Raw genomic sequence first — 25,031 nt, forward strand, 5'->3', positions numbered from 1 at the left:
CCTGGCATAGCCTGGTCAGATGGCATTACCCATGGCAATCAATTTTCCTGTGCTTCAGTTTCTCTGCAAAGTGGGGCTTAAACTGTAAATTTCTAAAGAGCAATGACCATATCTTATTCTGCATATTCCTAGTGCCTACCACAATAAGTTGTTGAGCTCGACTCAGCTGGGGAGTGATACCTTCACGGGGGTGGCCGTGAATAACAAGATCTCAAAGATTACGTTGCTACGATTCTTACTCCATTTTCACAAATTAGGAAATGAGTACTAGGATTTCTCCCTGGCTCACTCCTCTGCACCTTTATACTGATTCTGTAGGCTGGTTTCAGGGATTCCAAACAACTAATAAAGAGTAATGTGCCAAACTTTACTCTTTACTTACAAACGAATCCCACTTGGTAACCAGATGCTTCTAAAATAAGAGGGACTCCAATGGGCAGACAGTGTGGTAGGGGTGCGGGGTGCCTAGGGCACCTCTGATGGGCTCGTGAAAGCTGATTGTGCACATCTCTTCCCAACCCTGTGCTCAGTGACTTCACATTGGTAGCTTGAAAGCAGCACTGGTAGAAGTATTTATACCATGGAAATTAGCAAGTGCTACAAATAGCAGCTCCCACTCCTACAGCTGGTTGTTAAACGTTTACCAGCACACCAATGGAGAGATGGTCCACTTTTGGATGATTGCTTTGCTTTGGCTTGCAGTGGAGTGGGCATTGGCTGTCAACAGTAGCAGAGGGACACATCACACTAAGTGATGATTTAGAGATGCTCCCAAACCATCAACCACACTCGCTGAGGCCACGGGCTCTAGAATGAGGTCATATCTAAGAAGTGATGAAGACGAAGGATTTTTTCCCTCCAATTTTAAGGAACTTTGCTACCATAGCCATGACTATATTTATTTATGGGGAAACTATTATTGTTACATCCTATTATTACTTGTAATAAACAACTCTTCTATAGGAAACTCCACTAGTCAGTGTAAAACTCCTAACTCCTAATCATTCAGATAAAACCCATACTAGGCGTCAGCATTTAGAAGACTATGTTTTTGTTTATTTATTTATATTTTTTTATCTTCTTCTTTTTGTTACATCTTTATTGGAGTATAATTGCTTTACAATGGTGTGTTAGTTTCTGTTTTATAACAAAGTGAATCAGTTATACATATACATATGTTCCCATATCTCTTCCCTATTGCGTCTCCCTCCCTCCCACCCTCCCTATCCCACCCCTCCAGGCGGTCACAAAGCACCGAGCTGATCTCCCTGTGCTATGCGGCTGCTTCCCACTAGCTATCTATTTTACGTTAGGTAGTGTATATAGGTCCATGCCACTCTTTCACTTTGTCACAGCTTACCCTTCCCCCTCTGCACATCCTCAAGTCCATTCTCTAGTAGGTCTGTTTCTTTATTCCTGTCTTACCCCTAGGTTCTTCATGACATTTTTTTTTCTTAAATTCCATATATATGTGTTAGCCTACGGTATTTGTTTTTCTCTTTCTGACTTACTTCACTCTGCATGACAGACTCTAGGTCCATCTACCTCATTACAGATAGCTCAATTTCATTTCTTTTTGTGGCTGAGTAATATTCCATTGTATATATGTGCCACATCTTCTTTATCCATTCATCCAATGATGGACACTTAGGTTGTTTCCATCTCCTGGCTATTGTAAATAGAGCTGCAATGAACATTTTGGTACATGACTCTTTTTGAATTATGGTTTTCTCAGGGTTTACGCCCAGTAGTGGGATTGCTGGGTCATATGGTAGTTCTATTTGTAGTTTTTTAAGGAACCTCCATACTGTTCTCCATAGTGGCTGTACCAATTCACATTCCCACGAGCAGTGCAAGAGTGTTTGCTTTTCTCCACACCCTCTCCAGCATTTATTATTTCTAGATTTTTTGATGATGGCCATTCTGACTGGTGTGAGATGATATCTCATTGTAGTTTTGATTTGCATTTCTCTAATAAATAATAATGTTGAGCATTCTTTCATGTGTTTGTTGGCAGTCTGTATATCTTCTTTGGAGAAATGTCTATTTAGGTCTTCTGCCCATTTTTGGATTGGGTTGTTTGTTTTTTTATTATTGAGCTGCATGAGCTGTTTGTAAATTTTGGAGATTAATCCTTTGTCAACTGCTTCCTTTGCAAATACTTTCTCCCATTCTGAGGGTTGTCTTGTGGTCTTGTTTATGGTTTCCTTTGCTGTGCAAAAGCTTTTAAGTGTCATTAGGTCCCATTTGTTTATTTTTGTTTTTATTTCCATTTCTCTAGGGGGTGGGTCAAAAGGATCTTGCTGTGATTTATGTCATAGAGTGTTCTGCCTATGTTTTCCTCTAAGAGTTTGATAGTTTCTGGCCTTACCTTTAGGTCTTTAATCCATTTTGAGCTTATTTTTGTGTATGGTGTTAAGGAGTGATCTAATCTCATACTTTTACATGTACCTGTCCAGTTTACCCAGCACCACTTATTGAAGAGGCTGTCCTTTCTCCACTGTACATTCCTGCCTCCTTTATCAAAGATAAGGTGACCATATGTGTGTGGATTTATCTCTGGGCTTTCTATCCTGTTCTATTGATATATATTTCTGTTTTTGTGCCAGTACCATACTGTCTTGATTAATGTAGCTTTGTAGTATAGTCTGAAGTCAGGGAGCCTGATTCCTCCAGCTCCGTTTTTTGTTCTCAAGACTGCTGTGGCTCTTCGGGGTCTTTTGTGTTTCCATACAAATTGTGAAATTTTTTGTTCTAGTTCTGTGAAAAATGCCAGTGGTAGTTTGATGGGATTGCACTGAATCTGTAGATTGCTTTGGGTAGTAGAATCATTTTCACAATCTTGATTCTTCCAATCCAAGAACATGGTATATCTCTCCATCTATTTGTATCATCTTTAATTTCTTTCATCAGTGTCTTATAATTTTCTGCATACAGGTCTTTTGTCTCCTTAGGTAGGTTTCTTCCTAGATATTTTATTCTTTCTCTTGCAGTGGTAAATGGGAGTGTTTTCTTGATTTCACTTTCAGATTTTTCATCATTAGTGTATAGGAATGCCAGAGATTTCTGTGCATCAATTTTGTATCCTGCTACTTTACCAAATTCATTGATTAGCTCTAGTAGTTTTCTGGTAGCATCTTTAGGATTATCTATGTATAGTATCATGTCATCTGCAAACAGTGACAGGTTTACTTCTTCTTTTCTGATTTGTATTTCCTTTTCTTCTCTGATTGCTGTGGCTAAAACTTCCAAAAGTATGTTGAATAATACTAGTGAGAGTGGGCAACCTTGTCTTGTTCCTGATCTTAATGGAAATGGTTTCGGTTTTTCACCATTGAGGACGATGTTGGCTGTGGGTTTGTCATATATGGCCTTTATTATGATGAGGAAAGTTCCCTCTATGCCTACTTTCTGGAGGGTTTTTATCATAAATGGGTGTTGAATTTTGTCAAAAGCTTTCTCTGCATCTATTGAGAGGACCAAATGGTTTTTCTCCTTCATTTTGTTAATATGGTGTATCACATTGGTTAATTTGTGTATATTGAAGAATCCTTGCATTCCTGGAATAAACCCCACTTGATCATGGTGTATGATCCTTTTAATGTGCTGTTGGATTCTGTTTGCTAGTATTTTGTTGAGGATTTTTGCATCTATGTTCATTAGTGATATTGGCCTGTAGTTTTCTTTCTTTGCGACATCCTTGTCTGGTTTTGGTACCAGGGTGATGGTGGTCTCATAGCATGAGTTTTGGAGTGTTCCTCCCTCTGCTATATTTTGGAAAAGTTTGAGAAGGATAGGTGTTAGCTCTTCTCTAAATGTTCGATAGAAATCACCTGTGAAGCCATCTGGTCCTGGGCTTTTGTTTGTTGGAAGATTTTTAATCACAGTTTCAATTTCAGTGCTTGTGATTGGTCTGTTCATATTTTCTATTTCTTCCTGATTCAGTCTTGGCAGGTTGTGCATTTCTAAGAATTTGTCCATTTCTTCCAGGTTGTCCATTTTATTGGCATAGAGTTGCTTGTAGTAATCTCTCATGATCCTTTGCATTTCTGCAGTGTCAGTTGTTACTTCTCCTTCTTCATTTCTAATTCTATTGATTTGAGTCTTCTCCCTTTTTTTCTTGATGAGTCTGGCTAATGGTTTATCAATTTTGTTTATCTTCTCAAAGAACCAGCTTTTAGTTTTATTGATCTTTGCTATCATTTCCTTCATTTCTTTTTCATTTATTTCTGATCTGATCTTTATGATTTCTTTCCTTCTGTTAACTTTGGGGTTTTTTTGTTCTTCTTTCTCTAATTGCTTTAGGTGCAAGGTTTGGTTGTTTATTCGAGATGTTTCCTGTTTCTTAAGGTAGGACTGTATTGCTGTAAACTTCCCTCTTAGAACTGCTTTTCCTGCATCCCATAGGTTTTGGGTCGTCATGTCTCCATTGTCATTTGTTTCTAGGTATTTTTTGATTTCCTCTTTGATTTCTTCAGTGATCTCTTGGTTATTAAGTAGTGTATTGTTATCCTCCATGTGTTTTTATTTTTTACAGATCTCTTCCTGTAATTGATATCTAGTCTCATAGCATTATGGATGGTAAAGATACTTGATACAATTTCAATTTTCTTAAATTTACTAAGGCTTGATTTGTGACCCAAGATATGATCTATCCTGGAGAATGTTCCATAAGCACTTGAGAAGAAAGCATATTCTGTTGTTTTTGGATGGAGTGTCCTATAAATATCAATTAAGTCCATCTTGTTTAATGTATCATTTAAAGCTTGTGTTTCCTTATTTATTTTCATTTTGGATGATCTGTCCATGGGTGAAAGTGGGGTATTAAAGTCCCCTACTATGAATGTGTTATTATTGATTTCCCCTTTTATGGTTGTTAGTATTTGCCTTATGTATTGAGGTGCTCCTATGTTAGGTGCATAAATATTTACAATTGTTACATCTTCTTCTTGGATCGATCCCTTGATCATTATGTAGTGTCCTTCTTTGTCTCTTGTAATAGTCTTTATTTTAAAGTCTATTTTGTCTGATACGAGAATTGCTACTCCAGCTTTCTTTTGGTTTCCATTTGCATGGAATATCTTTTTCCATCCCCTCACTTTCAGTCCGTATGTGTCTCTAGGTCTGAAGTGGGTCTCTCGTAGACAGCATATATATGGGTCTTGTTTTTGTATCCATTCAGCCAGTCTGTGTCTTTTGGTGGGAGCATTTAATCCATTTACATTTAAGGTAATTATCGATATGTATGTTCCTATTCCCATTTTCTTAACCGTTTTGGCTTTGTTATTATAGGTCTTTTCCTTCTCTTGTGTTTCTTGCCTAGAGAAGATCCTTTAGCATTTGTTGTAAAGCTGGTTTGGTGGTGCTGAACTCTCTCAGCTTTTGCTTGTCTGTAAAGGTTTTAATTTCTCCATCAAATCTGAATGAGATCCTTGCTGGGTAGAGTAATCTTGGTTGTAGGTTTTTCTCCTTCATCACTTTAAATATGTCCTGTCAGTCCCTTCTGGCTTGCAGAGTTTCTGCTGAAAGATCAGCTGTTAATCTTATGGGAATTCCCTTGTGTGTTATTTGTTGTTTTTCCCTTGCTGCTTTTAATACTTTTTCTTTGTATTTAATTTTTGACAGTTTGATTAATATGTGTCTTGGCATGTTTCTCCTTAGATTTATCCTGTATGGGACTCTGTGCTTCCTGGACTTGATTAACTATTTCCTTTCCCATATTAGGGAAGTTTTCAACTATAATCTCTTCAAATATTTTCTGAGTCCCTTTCTTTTTCTCTTCTTCTTCTGCAACCCATATAATTCAAATGTTTGTGCATTTAATGTTGTCCCAGAGGTCTCTGAGACTGTCCTCAGCTCTTTTCATTCTTTTTTCTTTATTCTGCTTTGCAGTAGTTATTTCCACTATTTTATCTTCCAGGTCACTTATCCGTTCTTCTGCCTCAGTTATTCTGCTATTGATCCCTTCTAGAGTATTTTTAATTTCATTTATTGTGTTGTTCATCATTGCTTGTTTCATCTTTAGTTCTTCTAGGTCCTTGTTAAATATTTCTTGCATTTTGTCTATTCTATTTCCAAGATTTTGGGTCATCTTTACTATCATTATTCTGAATTCTTTTTCAGGTAGACTGCCTATTTCCTCTTCATTTGTTAGGTCTGATGGGTTTTTATCTTGCTCCTTCATCTGCTGTGTGTTTTTCTGTCTTCTCATTTTGCTTTTCTTACTGTGTTTGGGGTTTTCTTTTTGCAGACTACAGGTTCGTAGTTCCCTTTGTTTTTGGTGTCTGTCCCCAGTGGCTAAAGTTGCTTCAGTAGGTTGTGTAGGCTTCCTGGTGGAGGGGACTGGTGCCTATGTTCTGGTGGATGAGGCTGGATCTTGTCTTTCTGGTGGGCAGGTCCACGTCTGGTGGTGTGTTTTGGGGTGTCTGTGGACTTATTATGATTTTAGGCAGCCTCTCTGCTAAGGGTGGGGTTGTGTTCCTGTCTTGCTAGTTGTTTGGCATAGGGTGTCCAGCACTGTAGCTTGCTGGTCGTTAAGTGAAGCTGGGTGCTGGTGTTGAGATGGAGATCTCTGGGACATTTTCGCTGTTTGATATTATGTGGAGCTGGGAGGTCTCTTGTGCACCAGTGTCCTGAAGTTGGCTCTCCCACCTCAGAGGCACAGCACTGACTCCTGGCTGCAGCACCAAGAACATTTCATCCCCACAGCTCAGAATAAAAGTGAGAAAAAGAGAAAGAAAGAAAGAAAGAAGGAAAGAAAGAGGATAAAAGAAAATAAAATAAGGTAAAATAAAATAAAGTTATTAAAATAAAAAAATAATTATTAAGAAAAAAATTTTTTAAGTAAAAAAAAAAAACAAAAAAAACCTGATGGCTAGAACCCTAGGACAAATGGTGAAAGCAAAGCTATACAGACAAAATCTCTCACAGAAGCATACACATACACACACACAAAAAGAGGAAAAGTGGAAAAAAATAATAAATCTTGCTCTCAAAGTCCACCTCCTCAATTTAGGATGAATCATTGTGTATTCATGTATTCCACAGATGCAGGGTACATCAAGTTGATTGTGGAGATTTAGTCCACTGCTCCTGAGGCTGCTGGGAGAGATTTCCCTTTCTCTTCTTTGTTCGCACAGCTCCCGGGGTTCAGCTTTGGATTTGGCCCCGCCTCTGCATGTAGGTCGCCGGAGGGCGTCTGTTCTTCGCTCAGACAGGACGGGGTTAAAGGAGCCGCTGATTCGGGGGCTCTGGCTCACTAAGGCCGGGGGGAGGGAGGGGCACAGATGAGGGGCGAGCCTGCGGCGGCCTCTCGGCGTGACATTGCACCAGCCTGAGGCCCGCCGTGCATTCTCCCAGGGAAGTTGTCCCTGGATCACGGGACCCTGGCAGTGGCGGGCTGCATAGGCTCCCGGGAGGGGAGGTGTGGAGAGTAACCTGTGCTTGCACACAGGCTTCTTGGTGGCGGCAGCAGCAGCCTTAGCGTCTCATGCCCGTCTCTGGGATCCACGCTTTTAGCCGCGGCTCGCGCCCGTCTCTGGAGCTCCTTTAAGCAGCGCTCTTAATCCCCTCTCCTCGCGTACCAGGAAACAAAGAGGGAAGAAAAAGTGTCTTGCCTCTTTGGCAGGTCCAGACTTTTCCCCGGACTCCCTCCCGACTAGGCGTGGTGCAATAACCCCTTCATGCTGTGTTCACGCCACTAGTCCTCTCCCTGCGCTCCAACTGAAGCCCGAGCCTCAGCTCCAACCCCTGCCCGCCCCGGCGGGTGAGCAGACAAGCCTCTTGGGCTGGTGAGTGCTGGTCGGCACTGATCCTCTGTGCGGGAATCTCTCCGCTTTGCCCTCCTCACCCCTGTTGCTGTGCTCTCCGCGGCTCTGAAGCTTCTCCCCTCCGCCACCCGCAGTCTTCGGCCTCGAAGGGGCTTCTAGTATGTGGAAACCTTTCCTCCTTCACAGCTCCCTCCCACTGGTGCAGGTCCCGTCCCTATTCTTTTGTCTCTCTTTATTCTTTTTTCTTTTGCCCTACCCAGGTACGTGGGGGAGTTTCTTGCCTTTTGGGAGGTCTGAGTTCTTCTGCCAGCATTCAGTAGGTGTTCTGTAGGAGTTGTTCCACGTGTAGATGTATTTCTGATGTATCTCTGGGGAGGAGGGTGATCTCTGCGTCTTACTCTTCCGCCACCTTCCCCCTCTCCAGAAGACTATGTTTTTAGCTTAGACTAGTGGTTCTCAAAGTGTGGCCTTATTTATTAGAAATGCAAATTCTCGGTCTCCACCCCAGACCTATTGGATCAGAAATTCTGGAGATAAGGGAGATTTCACCAAGCCCTCCAAGTAACTCTGAACCACTAGCTTAGACATTGTCTTACCAGAGGCAGTGGCAATGAGAATCTAGTAAAAATGCTTGAGTTATGCTAAAATATTCTATCCCATCCTTCTGAAATCTTGATCCAATAAACATCCTTTAATAGATTCTCATGAAATATTCTTTTGTATATTATGTAAATCTCTGATAAACTATGTATTAATAAGCAATTCTCCTGAGTGAGACTGCATTCATTTGACATATTGCAATATATCTATCATTTGTTGAAAGTTATTTCTAATACTCTACCTTAAATTCTATTAAATAGGTGAAGACCCATAGAAATTCTCTTAAGAAATATCCAGAGAAATATGTATAGTTCTGCTACATCTCTTGTTGATCAATTGGCTGTGCATATATGAGAGGAGAGTTCATCTTGTTACTATATTGACTGAAATAAAGTGCTTTAAATACACAGGTGAACATTGATTAACTAACAGAGTCACATTTCAGGTACACAAATGAAAGGGGGGGATGGAAGGAGAGAAACCTTGAAAGACATTTGACAGAGGAGGTTGTATTCTCCAGATAGCCCTGTCAAGCAGCTCTGTCAACAACAAAAAGAAGAAAACAAATAAATTGGAGGTTGTGTGAATGTCACAAGACCAGAATATAAATATGACATGGAGCAAAGTAAATACCAATAATTCGCATTCTCACAAAATGTTTTAGGGTGATACCTTCTAGCTATGCCAAAATGAAAGAAAAAGAAATGATATGTAGGTAAATCTCCAAGACCCAGGTCCATCCACCATTCGCTTTTTATTCATAATAAGCCAATCCTCAAAAGGTACCACTGCAGGAATAACACAAAGTGTGACAAGACTCAGGACTCGTACATCTAGAAATGGATTTAACATTCAGAGAACATTTCAACTCTGCTTAACTTTCTAACTCTCAAGAGAGAATGCAGTCCTCACTCTGAGCAGTCAAAGAACATCTTTAGACAGAATATGGAGTTTGTGACTTAGGTTTTCTCTTCTTGCTAAACAGATTGCAGAAACATGCATCCAAAAACAGGTTTAAAATTATGGGATTTTTTTTCACTAAAAAAATCTTTTCAAGCTTTTCTTATCAACATAATTATCCATCTGTACATGAACTAAATCTTCACAAGCTCTTCAGGGCTAGCTGCCCTTTCAGCACTAGTTTTCCCAGTGCCACCCAGGTCTTGTCTGGTCTTGTGTTCAGTGATACCACCTGTCTGCCCCTGGTCCAATGGGTGCCTTCTTGAAAATCTTATGTAACTGCCTTTTTCCTCTTCCATGGGTCTCACCTCACCATATCCAACGGAAGCCCTGGCCCAGAATCCAAGAATGTTGTTCCAGAGAGGCCTGGCGAGTATCACCACTCATTAACAAGAGCTCCTTCTTCCCCGCCCTGGGAAGCCAGAGCACCCTGTCTTCCTGGTGCGCCCACGTCCTGCCCACTCAGAAAATAAGACCCTTAGTCTGGCATGAGAAATCTGGTTTCCTCCCCGTGGCCATAAAGTCTTCAGTTTTTGGATTTTTTTTAACATCTTTATTGGAGTATAATTGCTTTACAATGGTGTGTTAGTTTCTGCTTTATAACAAAGTGAATTAGTTATACGTATACATATATCCCCATATCTCCTCCCTCTTGCGTCTCCCTCCCACCATCCCTATCCCACCCCTCTAGGTGGCCACAAAGCACTGAGCTGATCTCCCTGTGCTATGTGGCTGCTTCCCACTCGCTACCTATTTTACGTTTGGTAGTGTATATATGTCCATGCCTCTCTCTCACTTCGTCCCAGCTTACCCTTCCCCCTCCCCGTATCCTCAAGTCCATTCTCTAGTAGGTCTGTGTCTTTATTCCCATCTTACTCCTAGGTTCTTCATGACCTTTTTTTTTTCCCTTAGATTCCATATATATGTGTTAGCCTAAGGTATTTGTTTTTCTCTTTCTGACTTACTTCACTCTGTGTGACAGACTCTAGGTCCATCCACCTCACTACAAATATCTCAATTTCGTTTCTTTTTGTGGCTGAGTAATATTCCATTGTATATATGTGCCACATCTTCTTTATCCGTTCATCTGTCGATGGACACTTAGGTTGCTTCCATGTCCTGGCTATTGTAAATAGAGCTGCAATGAACATTTTGGTACATGACTCTTTTTGAATTATGGTTTTCTCAGGGTATATGTCCAGTAGTGGGATTGCTGGGTCATATGGTAGTTCTATTTTTAGTTTTTTAAGGAACCTCCATACTGTTCTCCATAGTGGCTGTAACAATTTACATTCCCACCAACAGTGCAGGAGGGTTCCCTTTTCTCCACACCCTCTCCAGCATTTATTGTTTCTAGATTTTTTGATGATAAGCCTTCAGTTTTAAGTGTTCAATAAATACTACTCTTCTATAAAGTGCTTGCATTCTAAACTCCAATAAACCCTCTGATAAAGAAGTATTGTTCTAATATGAAAATCTGTAGGTAAGAAAATGAACTCCCCACTCCCTCCCAGAGCCGATTGAGCCCTATCAGTAGGCCAAGAAATTAAAAGATGTTGGATTCAGACTTCCCTGGTGGCGCAGTGGTTAAGACTCCTCGCTCCCAATGCAGGGCGTCCGGATTTGATCCCTGAGATCCCACATGCATGCCGCAACTAAGAGTTTGCAAGCCGTAACAAAGGAGCCCACCTGCCAAAACTAAGACCCGACACAACCAAATAAATAAATAATAAATATTAAAATAAAATAAAATATGTTGGATTGACCCGGGCTTTATAGCAAATATCCTACACTAGGACCTAGAAGTGAAACTTTCAAAAATCCAGAAGGATGATCAGTTTCATAGTATTTAGACATGTCATGATGTACAACCAAAGTTATATGAAGTATATTTGAGATGCTTTCTGCTCAAACTATTCAATGGTTCTTCATAACTGGGTAACTTCCTTGGCCTTTTTTTGTTTTGCCTAGACTGTTTCTGGGTGACCCAGCATTTCTGATGGTTTCCATTGCTTTAAGGGCTTATGTTCAGCTAAGATCCCTTTCCTGATTTCTAGGCCCACGTGTCTGAGATTTGAGTTCAGGTGGGCATTATCGGTTTCCATTCCCATTCCGCTCTTCCTCTTGTATCTTGTGCCTTACTAAACGTGAACTCCATCCACCTGGCAGCTCAAGTCAGGTAGCTGAGCACCTTGCTTAATCCTCCCTCTCCTTCAACCCTCACACCTAATCAGTTCTTAGAGCCTTGGATTCTGCTTCCTTAACATCACTCAAACACACCTACTCTCGGTCCCTACTGCTACCTGAGCTCAGGCACTCATCATTTCTCCATAGATGGAGAACAGCCTCCCAGCTGGTCTTCCCTTCCCAATCCATTCTTCACAGCCAGAAAGACCATTCTAAAAGGCAGCATTGATCACATGATTCCCTTGCTTCAAATGTCCTAGATTGAAATAAAAGTTCCTTGTGACCTACTTCCTGCCCATCTCTACAAGCTCATCTTTGGCTTTTTCTTCTCCCATCCTCTGCACCAGAGCTCTGGGAGACCTCAATGTTTACTCTGCATTTCTCCATGCTTTTGTACCCACTAGTACTTGCTCTACTCTTCCTAACATCCTTCTGCTTAATTTCTGCTTACCTTTCAAAATCCATCTTCCTCCAGGAAGTTTCTTCAAGTTGCTTTCAGGTTAATCACCCTTTCAGTGTATTACAGCAGACACGGTCCTAAAATTTGCATGGTATTGTAACTTCACTCTCCTCTCTTTCCCACTGAACTGAGAGCTCCTTGAAGGCTGAGACTGGTTTTTCAGCGCTCAGTTCCTGGAGCTGTTAAAAGAGTCTGGCCTCAAAAAGAGTTCTGTCGACTGACTAAGTGAAATAGTCTAGAGTGAGGTTATATGTTCTTGTGCAACTTCTTGCTGGAAGCCAGGCTAAATTAAGGCTTCACAGAAGTAGACACTACTGAAGTAGAAAAATTTGTTCAAGGAAGGCAGAGTCAGATTTTTAAGATACTGGTCATTTAGGCTCAATTGTTGGAATGTGTCTCTCATGAAGACAAAGGGGAGAGTTTTGGCAATTGCCAACTTCTCAATAGCCTCTAGGGACAAAGACAGTTATGTAGGAGAGAGCCTGACCCTGTGCACCTGCAGACAGATGCTAACAAGCGAGCCCAGGCACGTACTTAGGGATCTAACCATCCCCACAAGCAAGTTTAGAAGCTTCCATTGGGTTTCTTGCCAATAAACAAAAAAGAAAAGGTTTTTCTTCCATTGTTTTAGTTCTGCAAATTCTTTTTTTTAAAGCATTTAAAAATTTTTACTTATTTATTTTCTTTATATTTTTGGCTGCTTCGGGTCTTAGTTGCAGCTCGAGGGTCTTCGTTGAGACACACAAGATCTTTTCGTTGCGGCGTGGACTCTGTTGTGGCGTGCAGGCTTCTCTCTAGTTGTGACAGGCAGGTTTTCTTTCTCTAGTTGTGGCTCGTGGGTTCCAGAGTGCGTGGGCTCTGTAGTTTGCGGCACGTGGGCTCTCTCGTTGAGGCGCGCAAGCTCAGTAGTTGTGGTGTGCAGGCTTAGTTGCCCTGTAGCACGTGAGATCTTAGTTTCCTGACCAGGGATCGAACCCTCATCCCCTGAATTGGAAGGTGGATTCTTTACCACTGGGAAGTCCCTAGCTCTGAAAATTCTTAATTTGAAAATACATAGTAAGCCATTACAGGCCTTATCAAACTTATACCTCAATTAGATATATTTTTTAGATATATTTTTTAAAGTTTTGAAAAGGAACTTCACCCCTGCCTTTGAAATATGGCCACGTTGTGGGTTACACAAACAACTTCAGTGTCATTACCTCCACATCTGCCCGTGCTCTGCTGAAAAGCTGTCTCTGTGGGTCCTATCTGCTTTGTTTTCTACCCAGCCCTCTCCAGCCCACGCTGTATCTGTTGAACTAGGAATGTCATCTCTGCTTTTAACCATCAGCCTGTCCTAATGGTGGAAAACCCTGAAAACAGCCTGTACTCAAGGAAGGCTTGGCTTTTGGCTTCAGAGTCCGGTGGACACCTAAACCCGCAACTTGGGAACCAGTGAGGGCACAAGCCACTTATTGATTTTGTAATCAAGGGGAGAATAGGATAGAGGTGCTACGTTAAAATGTTGTGTTGCCTTTGTAAATAAACAGCTCTACCACCCTAGCAGGTCCGAGGTTCAAAGCTGGCCCTGGGGATAGGAGTTATGAGTATCACCAAGCCAGCCATCTAATGACTTGCTGGGTGACTCTCAGCCACCCTTCCAACATTGTCTCTAGGAAAATTGTGCTTATCAGAAAATGCAATTCTGTTGCTTATGTTTTTCATCCTAAAGTAGAACTTAGCAACCTTTTAAGGCTTCCAAAGTTGAGTGTGAATAGGTATGCTTTGATTAGAAACTCTAAATCACAGTTTAAGAAACTCCAATGCACTAAAAAGAAAATCAAATCGAGTAGGTTTTATATACCACATCTTCTTTATCCATTCATCTGTCGCTGGACACTTAGGTTGCTTCCATGTCTTGGCCATTGTAAATAGTGCTGCTATGAACACTGGGGTGCGTGTATTTTTTTGAATTAGCGTTTTCTCTGGAGAGATATATATATATATATATATATATATATATATATATATATAATGGAACGTTATTCAGCCATAAAACGGAATGAAATAATGTCATTTGCAACAACATGGATGGACCTAGAGATTATCACATTAAGTGAAGTAAGTCAGACAGAGAAAGAGAAATATCATATGATATCACTTATATGTAGACTCTTAAAAATGATATAAATGAACTTATTTACAAAACAGAAATAGACTCACAGACATAGAAAACAAACTTATGGTTACCAGAGGGGATAGCGGGGGGTGTGGGGGGGTAGATAAACTAGGAGTTTGGGATTAGCAGATACACACTACTGTATATAAAGTTGGTAAACAACAAGGACCTGTTGTATCACATAGGGAACAATATTCAATGTCTTGTAAAAATCTATAATGGAAAAGAACCTAAATATATATATATAAATAACCGAATCACTTTGCTGTACACCTGAAGCTAACGCAACATTGTAAATTAACTACACTTCGGTTTAAAAAACTGTTTTAAAAATTGAGTATGTTTTCCCTCAAAGTTGCCATGCCTCCTGCCAGCCTTCTTTGGGTCAGTTGCACCCCCCCCCCCAACTCTTTCCATCACTGACACTCAAGAACTTGGAGATGGCTTTCTATTTCTCCCACTCCAGTGTCCTCCCTCTGGTCATGCAATAGCCAAGATGTATACATTTTACTTTCACTACACCTTTCCTCTCACCTCTTTCTCTGACTTCGTCCACCACCCTCTGAGCTCTGGCTCACCTGATAGATTAATCTTGCTTAGATTAGTAAAATAAGATTCTGGTGTTCTCACCGCCAACCCACCCAACACCACTGCTCATTTTCCAGAAACATGTCTTGAATCATGTCATTCCCCTGCTCAGAAATGTTCAAGGGAGCCCCACTACTTCCTAAATCAGTTCTACAACCCGACTTTCCACCTACATTTTCTGCTCTATATTTTGTTATTTCAACTGTAGATACACGTTTGCTATTCTTTCCACACACAGTCCTGCATCCGCCTGCGCTCGTACTGTTTCACCCAAGCTACCTGGTTTGAGGGCGGGTTCCATCATTTACTAGCTTTGTGCTTCTGTTTCCTCACTTATAATGTGAGGATCATAATAGCACCTACTTCATGGGGTTTTGTGCTGATTACTTGAAGAAATCCATACAAAAGGTCTTAGAGGAGCCCAAGCACAAGGTAAGTATTCAGTAACTGGTAGTGATCATTATTATTATCATCATCCCTTTCAAGGACCATCTCAAATCCACCTCTTTAGAGAAGGCTTTTTTAATTGCCCAATTCAATGTTATTTTTTCCTTCTTTTTGTACTTCTCTGAATAGCATTTGACACAGAATGCCTTGCCGTGGAATAGTGTGTGCGCTTATCGTGGCCTGCCTGGACCGTACAGTTACTGAGGTTGAGGAAATTTTGTTCATCATTGTATTCGCTGAAGGACCTTCTACAGCACCTGGCACATCAGAAGGACTTAATAAATACTGGCTAAATTGAAATAAATTGATTTTCCTATTTTTAAAACTCTGTTCCACAAGCTGAGAAAAAATAGCCCATAAAGATAAGCAAATGAAATGAGCACCTTGATAACAAGGATGTTACTGGTGAAAGACACTGAGATTGATGTCATTAGAATGCACGGCTTTCCTTGATAACAACCTTTCCTCCCTGTTCTCCATTGCAGGTCTGCTTAGTGGCCTATCTTGGTTTGTTTATGCTCTGTGTCTCCTATCAAGTTGACGAACGGACTTGTATCCAGTTTGCCATGAAAGTAAGTTGTCCTTTTTCTTTCTCTTTTATCATCACATAGAAGGAAACACAAGTACAAAATTAAGGCGGACTTTTTAAGGGGTTGTATATCTGATTATTCTAGAAATTGCATTTTTAGACAGGCCAAAAAATGTTTTAGGAGGGCATTCATCCAGACCCCAAAGGTAACGCTGATTTTTTTTGTCTTAATTTCCATGAACTGGATTGGCACAGAGCATATGAAGTGTCCTCCAATGCCCTTAAAAGGAAAATTGAAAACTCATCAGTTCAGCGAAACACTTGGCCAGGGAAAAAGTGTCCATATCAGTGCTCACTTCCCCATCTTGGGGTTTTTTTAGAATGTTTTAATAATGAAGCAGTCTAAGTGTATTTCCCTTGGTAGGTGGGATCACCGAGACAGAAAAGGTACGTTGGGTGAATCCAAATGACCTGTGCCAAGAATCTGAGGGCAAAGGCAGGAGGTTGGGGCATGCTTGGTTTAGCAAGTGTGTGTGCCTTAATGAGGGCCTTTTTTTTTTAGAGACACTGTGTTTGGTTGGAGCCAATTCAAGTACACAGCATTTTCACTGCACAGTAGAATCTGCTCCAAAGGGAAACACAGACACACCCTTTCAGAGTTTAGGGAGATAAACAGCCCACTCAGAAATCAGTTGGTAGAAATCAAATTCCTACATTTTCTTTCAACTCCTGCAGCAGAGAACAAAAAGCTTTCTGTAATGTTGGTTTGGTTTTGTTTTGGTTTGGGGGTCCAGTCACATTGTTTACTTTTCTTCTATAAGAAAACACAGAAAAACTGGATACTCCTTTGTAAGATGTTAGTATATTCTAGTATATTGATATAAAAGCGACTGACATAAAAAAGCAATGTGCTCATATATACATATATATATTTAAGTCATGTCGTGAAAGAGTAATTAGTGAATAAAATATTCAAATTATTTTAACTAGCAAAAAGAAACTGGCTACACAAAATGTATGCTATGATCCTACGGAGATTAAATAAATAGCTCTTATATGCACAGAAAAAATAGTTTCTCTGAGTGGTGGGATTATACCTACATTGTGTAGTTTTTTTCTTCAATTTTGAGATGTTCTCCAATAGTTAGATGTAACTCTTCTAATTTAAAAATTTAATGGATGCTATTTTAAAAATTGATAGAGTTATAATTTTGGTGGATATGCCCCACCCACCTTGGAAATTTTACTTTTTCTGTCTGAGGGTGTCCCTTAAAAGAAGGCCAGATAGAGCAGACATCAGTCCATGTTTACTTTTTTGGTAGAAGTCTGAATAAACTACAAGGCTTAGTGATGATTTTGTTTTTTAAAGCCTAGTAAGAAATTATCTGTTAAATTATGGGAATTTCATTCATTATGTAAAAAGGGCTCTAAACTAGGTTCATCAGTTTCTGTGAAATGCCCTCATCCCCCTCTCCACCATGATCCCAGGAAACAGCAGAGGCAACAGCAACATCTTCACAGAAGCCCCTAAAGCCATCTCAACGTCTGCATTTAAAATAAGGAGCAAGGACAAAAAAATTAAAAAATAAAAAAGTCACTGCCAATGTCAGCCAGGTTGAGAATTCACCACTAGGAAGATCTCATTAACTATCTTTTTTTTTCACCTGTGACAGACATTGACAAATACAGAGGCACTTTTCTCTTCTCCTGAATGTGACCTTTAGTGATGCTTGCTACCAGCTCTCTAAGGTGCCCGCTATATTACCTTCAGGTCGAAAATGAGCTCCGTCAATCTCCAGGTTTTCCAAAGGCACAACAGGTTACAGCGGACTTCCCTTGTGCTCCTGACATCATTTGGGGGAGAAGGAATAAAATGCATCTTCATGAGGTGTTTCTCACTAGCAAAACCGCATTTTAGTGCTTACGTGTTGATACCCTGCACCAAGCTTTGGTGGCGAATTTACTTCCTTCTGTTGAACGCCCAGATAGTCAGGACAAGCAACACGGGGGTGATGCCAGAGCTTTACTGCAGCCTGTGCTAGCGCGCGCGCGCGTCCACACACACACACACACACACACACACACACACACACACACACACACACACACGCCCCACACATTTCCCTTTTCCTTACAGACAGTGGCCACGGGGGTTTGTCTTTTCATCTCAAGCTAGCACAGTCTTCTCTGGCGGCCCTTTGGCGAGCCCTGTAAGCCGCCGGCGCCTTCCATCTTTCTCCCCAGGCCCTGCTCCCGAGTTCTGCTCCTGGGCTCGGCGGGCCATCCGGCCGCTGATTGGGCTTCCTGCCTATCCTCTTGGCCCTGTTTTCTCGGGGCTCACCTTGATGATGTTCAGAAACGTGTCTGGTTCGTGTGCGTGCAAAAACACTCCGGGGCACATTCCCCACGAGGGCATTGCAGTCGCAATAGCCTCTGAACTTTGAAGCGGCGGCCGGGTACCAATTAGAGGCGGCGAGCGCGGGGCGCGCCCCCGGGCGCTGTGGTTACATAAGCGCCGGGGGCGCCCGCCTCCGCCCGGACTGACACAGGCAAGACAGATGCGTCCCGAGCCCCGCTGGTATCAAAATATATTTGCTGGCCTTCCCAAGGTCATCGTAAACACTCTTATTGATAGTTATGCGTGCCGTGTACGTAAAGCAAGCCACTTGATTTTAAATTACAGATTCTGCCCCAGAAGCTTGTTGCTGTCAGCTGAGTTAAAAGCCGCGAAGGAAAAAATGCTACAGCGCTGCAGATGTAGCCCACAGGCTTTGGCCGATCAAGTCTATATTTATGTCTCGAAATGGATAAGAAACTTGATTCTGCGGCTCACTCTTGCTTACTTGGCCCGATGCTTTCCTGCAGTGGGAGAGGCAGAATCACAATGTGTGAGCTAATGCGCCAGTGAAAATGTATTCGTATTTAAAGGAGCTGAGGGGCATGGCTTTTGTCTGCGCTCTTGAGGCTTCTAGAATATTTAATATGCTCAATTAAAATTGAGCAGTCTCTGTGCTTGTGTAAATGTTCACGTCCTTTCTACAAGCCAAGGATGTGTTGTTACTCTCACGTGACATAGAATAACACAAAGCCAGTATAGGGTGGATATCCTAAAAGTCCTGAGAACTGGCAGCTCTTTCCAGGTCTGCTAATGTGTTCATTTCAAGAATACTTAAATATTTAAACCAGGAAAGCCCAGTATCGATTATTTTGATCCTTAGAGTAATCCTGTGACTTAGGTGCTAGATGAAGAAACAAAGGTACCCATGGGATTGATTTAATTTGCCCAAGGTTCATAGTTATGGAGGGGAGAACCGGGATTCTAACTCAGGCTGTCTGCTCCCCAGTCCATGCCTGTAACCATCACCGGGCACTGCTGTGTACTTGGTAAAAGTCTTGGGCAAATCTTTTGCTCTTTGGGCCCAAAAGTTATCTTTTAAGAAGAGACAGGGGCTTCCCTGGTGGCGCAGTGGTTGAGAGTCCGCCTGCCACTGCAGGGAACACGGGTTCGTGCCCCGGTCCGGGAAGATCCCACGTGCCGCGGAGCGGCTGGGCCCGTGAGCCATGGCCGCTGAGCCTGCGCTTCTGGAGCCTGTGCTCCGCAACGGGAGAGGCCACAACAGTGAGAGGCCCGCGTACCGCAAAAAAAAAAAAAAAAAAAAAGAAGAGGAAAACTCTCATTTCAGCAAACGGATTTTTGTGATGGTTATGAGAGAATATTTTTTGCAGCTATTTGAATAATTTACAGATCGAGAATGAGGGATTATTGTCATTGTTTCAAGATAATGCCCTAGCGGATGTTATAGAAATTCTCTATCTAAGGATGAGTGTGTGGGAGAGAGTTATGACAGGACCTCCGTAGCCCCATCCACTGATGGCAATATAGTGTATGAAGAAAACTCCAACTGGGGCCATTCTGCTAAGCAGATGACTCTCAGGTGAAAAATCATCCCTTAATTTGGACCCTCCCTGCTGGTATAGTCACTCATGTCGCAGGCACTGGAAATGCAGCTGTCATGGGCAGGCACGCACAACACGGCCAGCACAATTTAATTTGGCCCTTGGCATCAAGAGTTTGAAGTCAGTTGTCAAGGCTGAATATTTCAAAACAACCCAGAATAATTCAAATATTCTGTCCCAATGGCCCCACAAAATAAATCCATACTTTTTAGCCCAAGAACTACTTTTTTTTTTTTTTTGCAGAAAATATGGCCACTGAAAATTTGGCGACAGGCAGGACCAAGGTGATGCATTCAATAGCACAGATTAAATATTTCCTCTTACATTTTTGAAATGGTTTGTTTCACTGTGTGTTTTTCTGGTTCTCTTCCTCCAAGGGAGGCTAAACGTGTTCAGTATAAGTTATCCTTGTTATGTCCCAGAGATAGATGTTTCCATAAACTGCTTCACAGATGAAGAAATGTGGGTTGTATTTGACAGTCCTTCGTGTAATTTGAAAATGAAAATGAGAGTGTGTGTTTAGGATATTTTTGATGAGAAGATCCAAAGAACCCCTGCACTCTTTGCTCGTGCAGCCATAGGAAGATGAAACAGCTTTAACCAGGTCCACTCTCTTCCTGTGTCCTCAGTGAAGCTTCCAAGCAAACCATACACATGCTCAGGGCACTGACACACACACACACACACACACACGCACCAGTCAAGACAGAAAAAATAAAATTTTAAGTATTCTATATTTAAGACTTGAAAACATTTGAAATTGTCCCTGTGTGCAAAATCACTCATCTGGAGGACTTATGCACACATAGTTTATAATCTTGTATACATGTTTTTATTTTGAGTTGCAATTAGTTGAAGGCAGTGGGAGGGCATAATCTTTTCAGAGCAACTTTCATCTGAACCTGGACGTGGCTAATCTTCCTTTGAGGAGTTCACATTCAGCAGAATTGCTCTATGAGCAACTTTTGACTATGGGAATGTAAATCTTGCACTAAGAACTGGGTTCAGTACACCAGTCCCAACAACTGGGGACTCTATTCTTTATCTAGATCCTCAGTAGGTTGGGCCATTCAAAGAAAGGTTTTCAGTAGGGAAGTCCAATCACAAGATTTCTTGTTCTGTAAAATGGTTTATATTGTGGCCACGTCAACAAGCACCCACAATTTTTGATCAAAATATTTCAGGTGGGGGGCTTCCCTGGCAGCGCAGTGGTTGAGAGTCCACCTGCCAACGCAGGGGACACGGATTCGTGCCCCGGTCCGGGAAGATCCCACATGCCGCTGAGCGGCTGGGCCCGTGAGCCATGGCCGATGAGCCTGCGCGTCCGGAGCCTGTGCTCCGCAACGGGAGAGGCCACAACAGTGAGAGGCCCGCGTATTGTAAAAAAAAAAAAAAAATTTCAGGTGTAGGGTAAATGTCTGAGCTGTTCAGGGATTCCATGGTTCTTTAATAGCAGAGTTAGAACTTTAACTAGACTTTTCCATTCCAAGGCTAACACATAAGCCAACGGTGTTCAGAACCTTGGGGCTGAGGGATCATTTAGTTTATTTTTATGCTCAGAAACTACATGGTTATAGGTGGACTTGGGATGAGACTTGTAGGTGATCAAGTCACCTACCTTCTGGAACCATAATTTTTTTTTCTCCCAGCAATCTCTCACTGGGGACCCTGGCCTTCCTGGACATAGTTTGGCAACCACTCCATTGAATATAGTCTTTTTCATTAACCCGTGTTGCTAGTTGACCAATCATTGCCAGTTTGGGCCAACACAGTGTTTATATTGAAGAAATTTGTTCTCTACTTCCTAGTCTTGTTTCAGTCTTTATATCAGCAGTTGTTAAGGTCAAAACAAGCACAGTATGCCTTTCAGAGATGGCTCTTGTGTTTGGGAGTCATCTAAGCTGCCTGCTACGTCCATATACAAACATCTCGAAATCAAGCTAATATTATTGGCTCAATTCATGAAAAACACCCGACATCTGTACGACAAATGAAAATACGATCAGAGTTTTTCAGATTGTGATCAGATTGCTCACTAACAGTCCATAAGGAGCCATTGCCATGTCTTGGGTACCATGTTTCTGAGGAGAGACAGCCCCTCCATCAGGGAATGGAGGGAGAGAAGGAATCTTGGGAGAGAAGAAGAGCTTTTCTTTATTAGCTTTGCCAATAGTCATCCAACGTTCTCTATAACTGGAAAGGTTTTCTTCTGCTTTCTTGCAGCTCTTGTACTTTCTGCTGAGCGCCCTTGGCCTGACGGTCTGTGTGCTGGCCGTGGCGTTCGCCGCTCACCACTATGCACAACTCACACAGCTTACCTGTGGAACCACGCTCGACTCCTGCCAGTGCAAACTGCCCTCCTCCGAGCCCCTCAGCAGGACCTTTGTGTACCGGGATGTGACTGACTGTACCAGCATCACTGGCACTTTCAAACTGTTCTTACTCATCCAGATGATTCTGAACTTGGTCTGCGGCCTTGTGTGCTTGTTGGCCTGCTTTGTGATGTGGAAACACAGGTACCAGGTCTTTTACGTGGGTGTCAGGGTGTGTTCCCTGACAACTTCCGAAGGTCAGCAGCAAAAGGTCTAACATTCTTGTTCAAAGGTGGGAGAGCAAACAGCACCCTAACTAGCTGAGATTTTTTTTAAAAGGATAAAAAGAGAAAGAAAATGAAGAAAAAATGAAATTTGACAATAACTAATATTCACTGTTCTAAATGAATATTTTTATATTTTTCAGGAAATGAAAGAGCATTTCTTCAGGTTTCCATAGTATTTTTTTTTTTAATTCTTAAGATCTAAACTGACTTTGGGATATTAAAAGAGCACGGTACAGGGAAAGAATGGTATAGTTCTATCTTTAAAGTCTGGAGTCTATTCCTAATACTCATGTTACCTATTACTGATAATCTTCTTTCCTGTTAGTCCAGTTCGATTTGGACAGTTTCAGACCCACTTGCTAAATTTTGTAGGATCTTCCTCCAGGCCTCTCCCCCCTCCCGCCGTGATCCTCACTATGACTCCGAGAAAAGCAGGGGGCAGGAGGAGGGGGAAAGCTGAACAGCCAGTGTGTCTTTCTCTATTTTCCCTGGTAGAGATGTCTTCAAGGCATGAAACAGCTTAAAAGAGCAGAGTAGAAAAGGAAGAGACTTTGCAAAAGGCTAAATAATTACAAACACCTGGGTTGGGGCCCCTGGCCTTTTTCCTCTGTTCCCTCATTTCTGATCTGTAAATAGATCACTTAGTGAATGCTTTGGGTGATTGCTTCTCAGTAACTGAAAGCTGGTGGTAGTTGTATTCTTAATGATATAGAAGGTTTAAAAATAATTACATTATGCTTCTATTCTGTCGTCTAAAACAAATCATTAAAACTAATTTCTAGCTAATGGTTAATTATAATTATGCTCAGAAGTCTATTTAATGAGCCCTGGCTGTACTTACGTGGCACTGTCGGTATTTGGAGAAATTACTATCACAAGAGAGAAGGCTTAAAGATTCTTTCTTCTGAAAGCCAAGCTTTACAAGGGAGAAAAAAAAATGTTTTTTTTTATTAATAGCTCAGGTTAAAAATACTCATTTAAATGAAAATGAGAGCATTTGTAATGGGAAATGTTTATGCAAATAGCACATTTGTGATACGTTGTAAAGTATCTCTCTTGGCAGCTAAGTACTTTTGACGAAGATGAGTAATGCTGAGGTGTCCCATTCATGAAATTATATTTGATATGTAATCTTATTATTGATTTGTATGCACAGTCAACTAGAGCCTTAAACTAATGTTTTCTGAGGTCATTATTTGAACATTTGGCCATTGACTTGGAGGGTAATTTTTGGTTTTGTTTTGAAGTGACTGCGACTTAAAAGAGCACAACTACTCTATGGTGGGAGACTTTTCTCTCTAGTTATTGTTATCATTGAATTTGGAACAATATCAATGTTTTAAGGAAGGAGCTCAGAATGCAAATTCATGTAGCATAAATGTTACCAAAAACTTTCTCTATTAGTATGCTCTGTTGAAAGCAGAAATTCAAGATAATTGAGCTTAATTTGCTTCTCCATATTGCCTATTGATATATTTTACTAATCATTAAACCCTACTCTAAAAAAATCATTTCCTTGTTTGCCTTAAGAGGTATATGAATAATTCCATCGATTGTGACAATAGTGTCGATTATTACGTGATATGAATATCCATATAAAAAGGGAAATGTTAAGTTAGTTGGAGGATTGTAAATATATTTTATGCCCTCCAGATAAAACACCTGATTAACAGATGTTAAAACCTTTTTATGTATTGACTTGCTTTAAAAATGGCCTTCCTGGGGCTTCCCTGGTGGCACAGTGGTTGAGAGTCTGCCTGCCGATGCAGGGGACACGGGTTCGTGCCCCGGTCCGGGAAGATCCCACATGCCGCGGAGCAGCTGGGCCCATGAGCCACGGCCGCTGAGCCTGCGCTTCTGGAGCCTGTGCTCCGCAACGGGAGAGGCCACAGCAGTGAGAGGCCCGCGTACGGCAAAAAAAAAAAAAGGCCTTCCTACACACTAGCTCAGGCCAAAAATGCACATGAGGGGCTTAATGGATGATTCTGGAGCAGCGGTTTAATACACAAAGATTACATCAACACACACCAAGCCTCCTGATGATGACCTAAAAAAATACTTTGTACCCTGTTAAAAAAATTCCAATAACTGAATCCATTTTGATTTTGACAGTTTCCTACAAAAGAAAATGACTGATAATCTGTGGGCTCCTTTTTAAAGAGTGAGAAACCAGTGCTTTAATGCTAATTACTATGAATAAGTCACCATTGGAATCACACCCTGAATACCTTAAACAATTTTTTATAGCAAACACTACAAATTTTTCTATCAGAAAATTAAATTCTATACAACACTAAGGTGCTCTATGCTTTACAAGCGATTCACAGGGTATTTCAAATGGTAGAGTAACTCTAGCTCATGTGCTTCCTTTTTCTAAATAATGCAACCGGTAAGAACTGGCATGGTGATAAGCTTGGTAATAATCAGGAGATATATATATATATGTGTGTGTGTGTGTGTGTGTGTATGTATATTATATATACACACACACATATATATAATGTGTATATATAATGGGGATTTTGCTATTGTGTGCTTGAATCATTCTTAAATCCCTAAAGAGAGAAAAAATTCATAAGTGAAGAAGAAACAAGAAATAAAATGAAAAAATTAAAAAGGAAAGAAAGAAAAGATTTCTGTGCTGCAAACTCACTGTGTATTGATACATGTGAGAATTGTGTTGCATGAATAACAAACTGCTTTGGGCTGGATTTGAAGCATTTTGAGGTTGTGTTTTGCAAATATTGAAGTTACAGGAATGGCAACAGAAAAGG

The 25,031-nt window shown here is 41.2% G+C and overlaps 1 protein-coding gene across 1 annotated transcript in view; it reads left to right on the forward strand.

The window, feature by feature from the left end:
• SSPN (sarcospan) overlaps positions 1 to 24,178 on the forward strand; it is a 46,715-nt gene extending 22,537 nt beyond the window's left edge. Inside the window, exons 2-3 of the mRNA XM_082849661.1 lie at positions 15,658 to 15,744; positions 21,882 to 24,178. Of these exons, the coding sequence (XP_082705787.1) occupies positions 15,658 to 15,744; positions 21,882 to 22,247 (453 nt within the window). The 3' untranslated portion in view covers positions 22,248 to 24,178. The remainder of the gene's footprint in view (positions 1 to 15,657; positions 15,745 to 21,881) is intronic.
• Positions 24,179 to 25,031: the final 853 nt, after the last annotated feature.

The sequence above is a fragment of the Leucopleurus acutus genome (assembly GCF_964270905.1).
Source record: "Leucopleurus acutus genome assembly, chromosome: 11".
Lineage (NCBI taxonomy): Eukaryota > Metazoa > Chordata > Mammalia > Artiodactyla > Delphinidae > Leucopleurus > Leucopleurus acutus.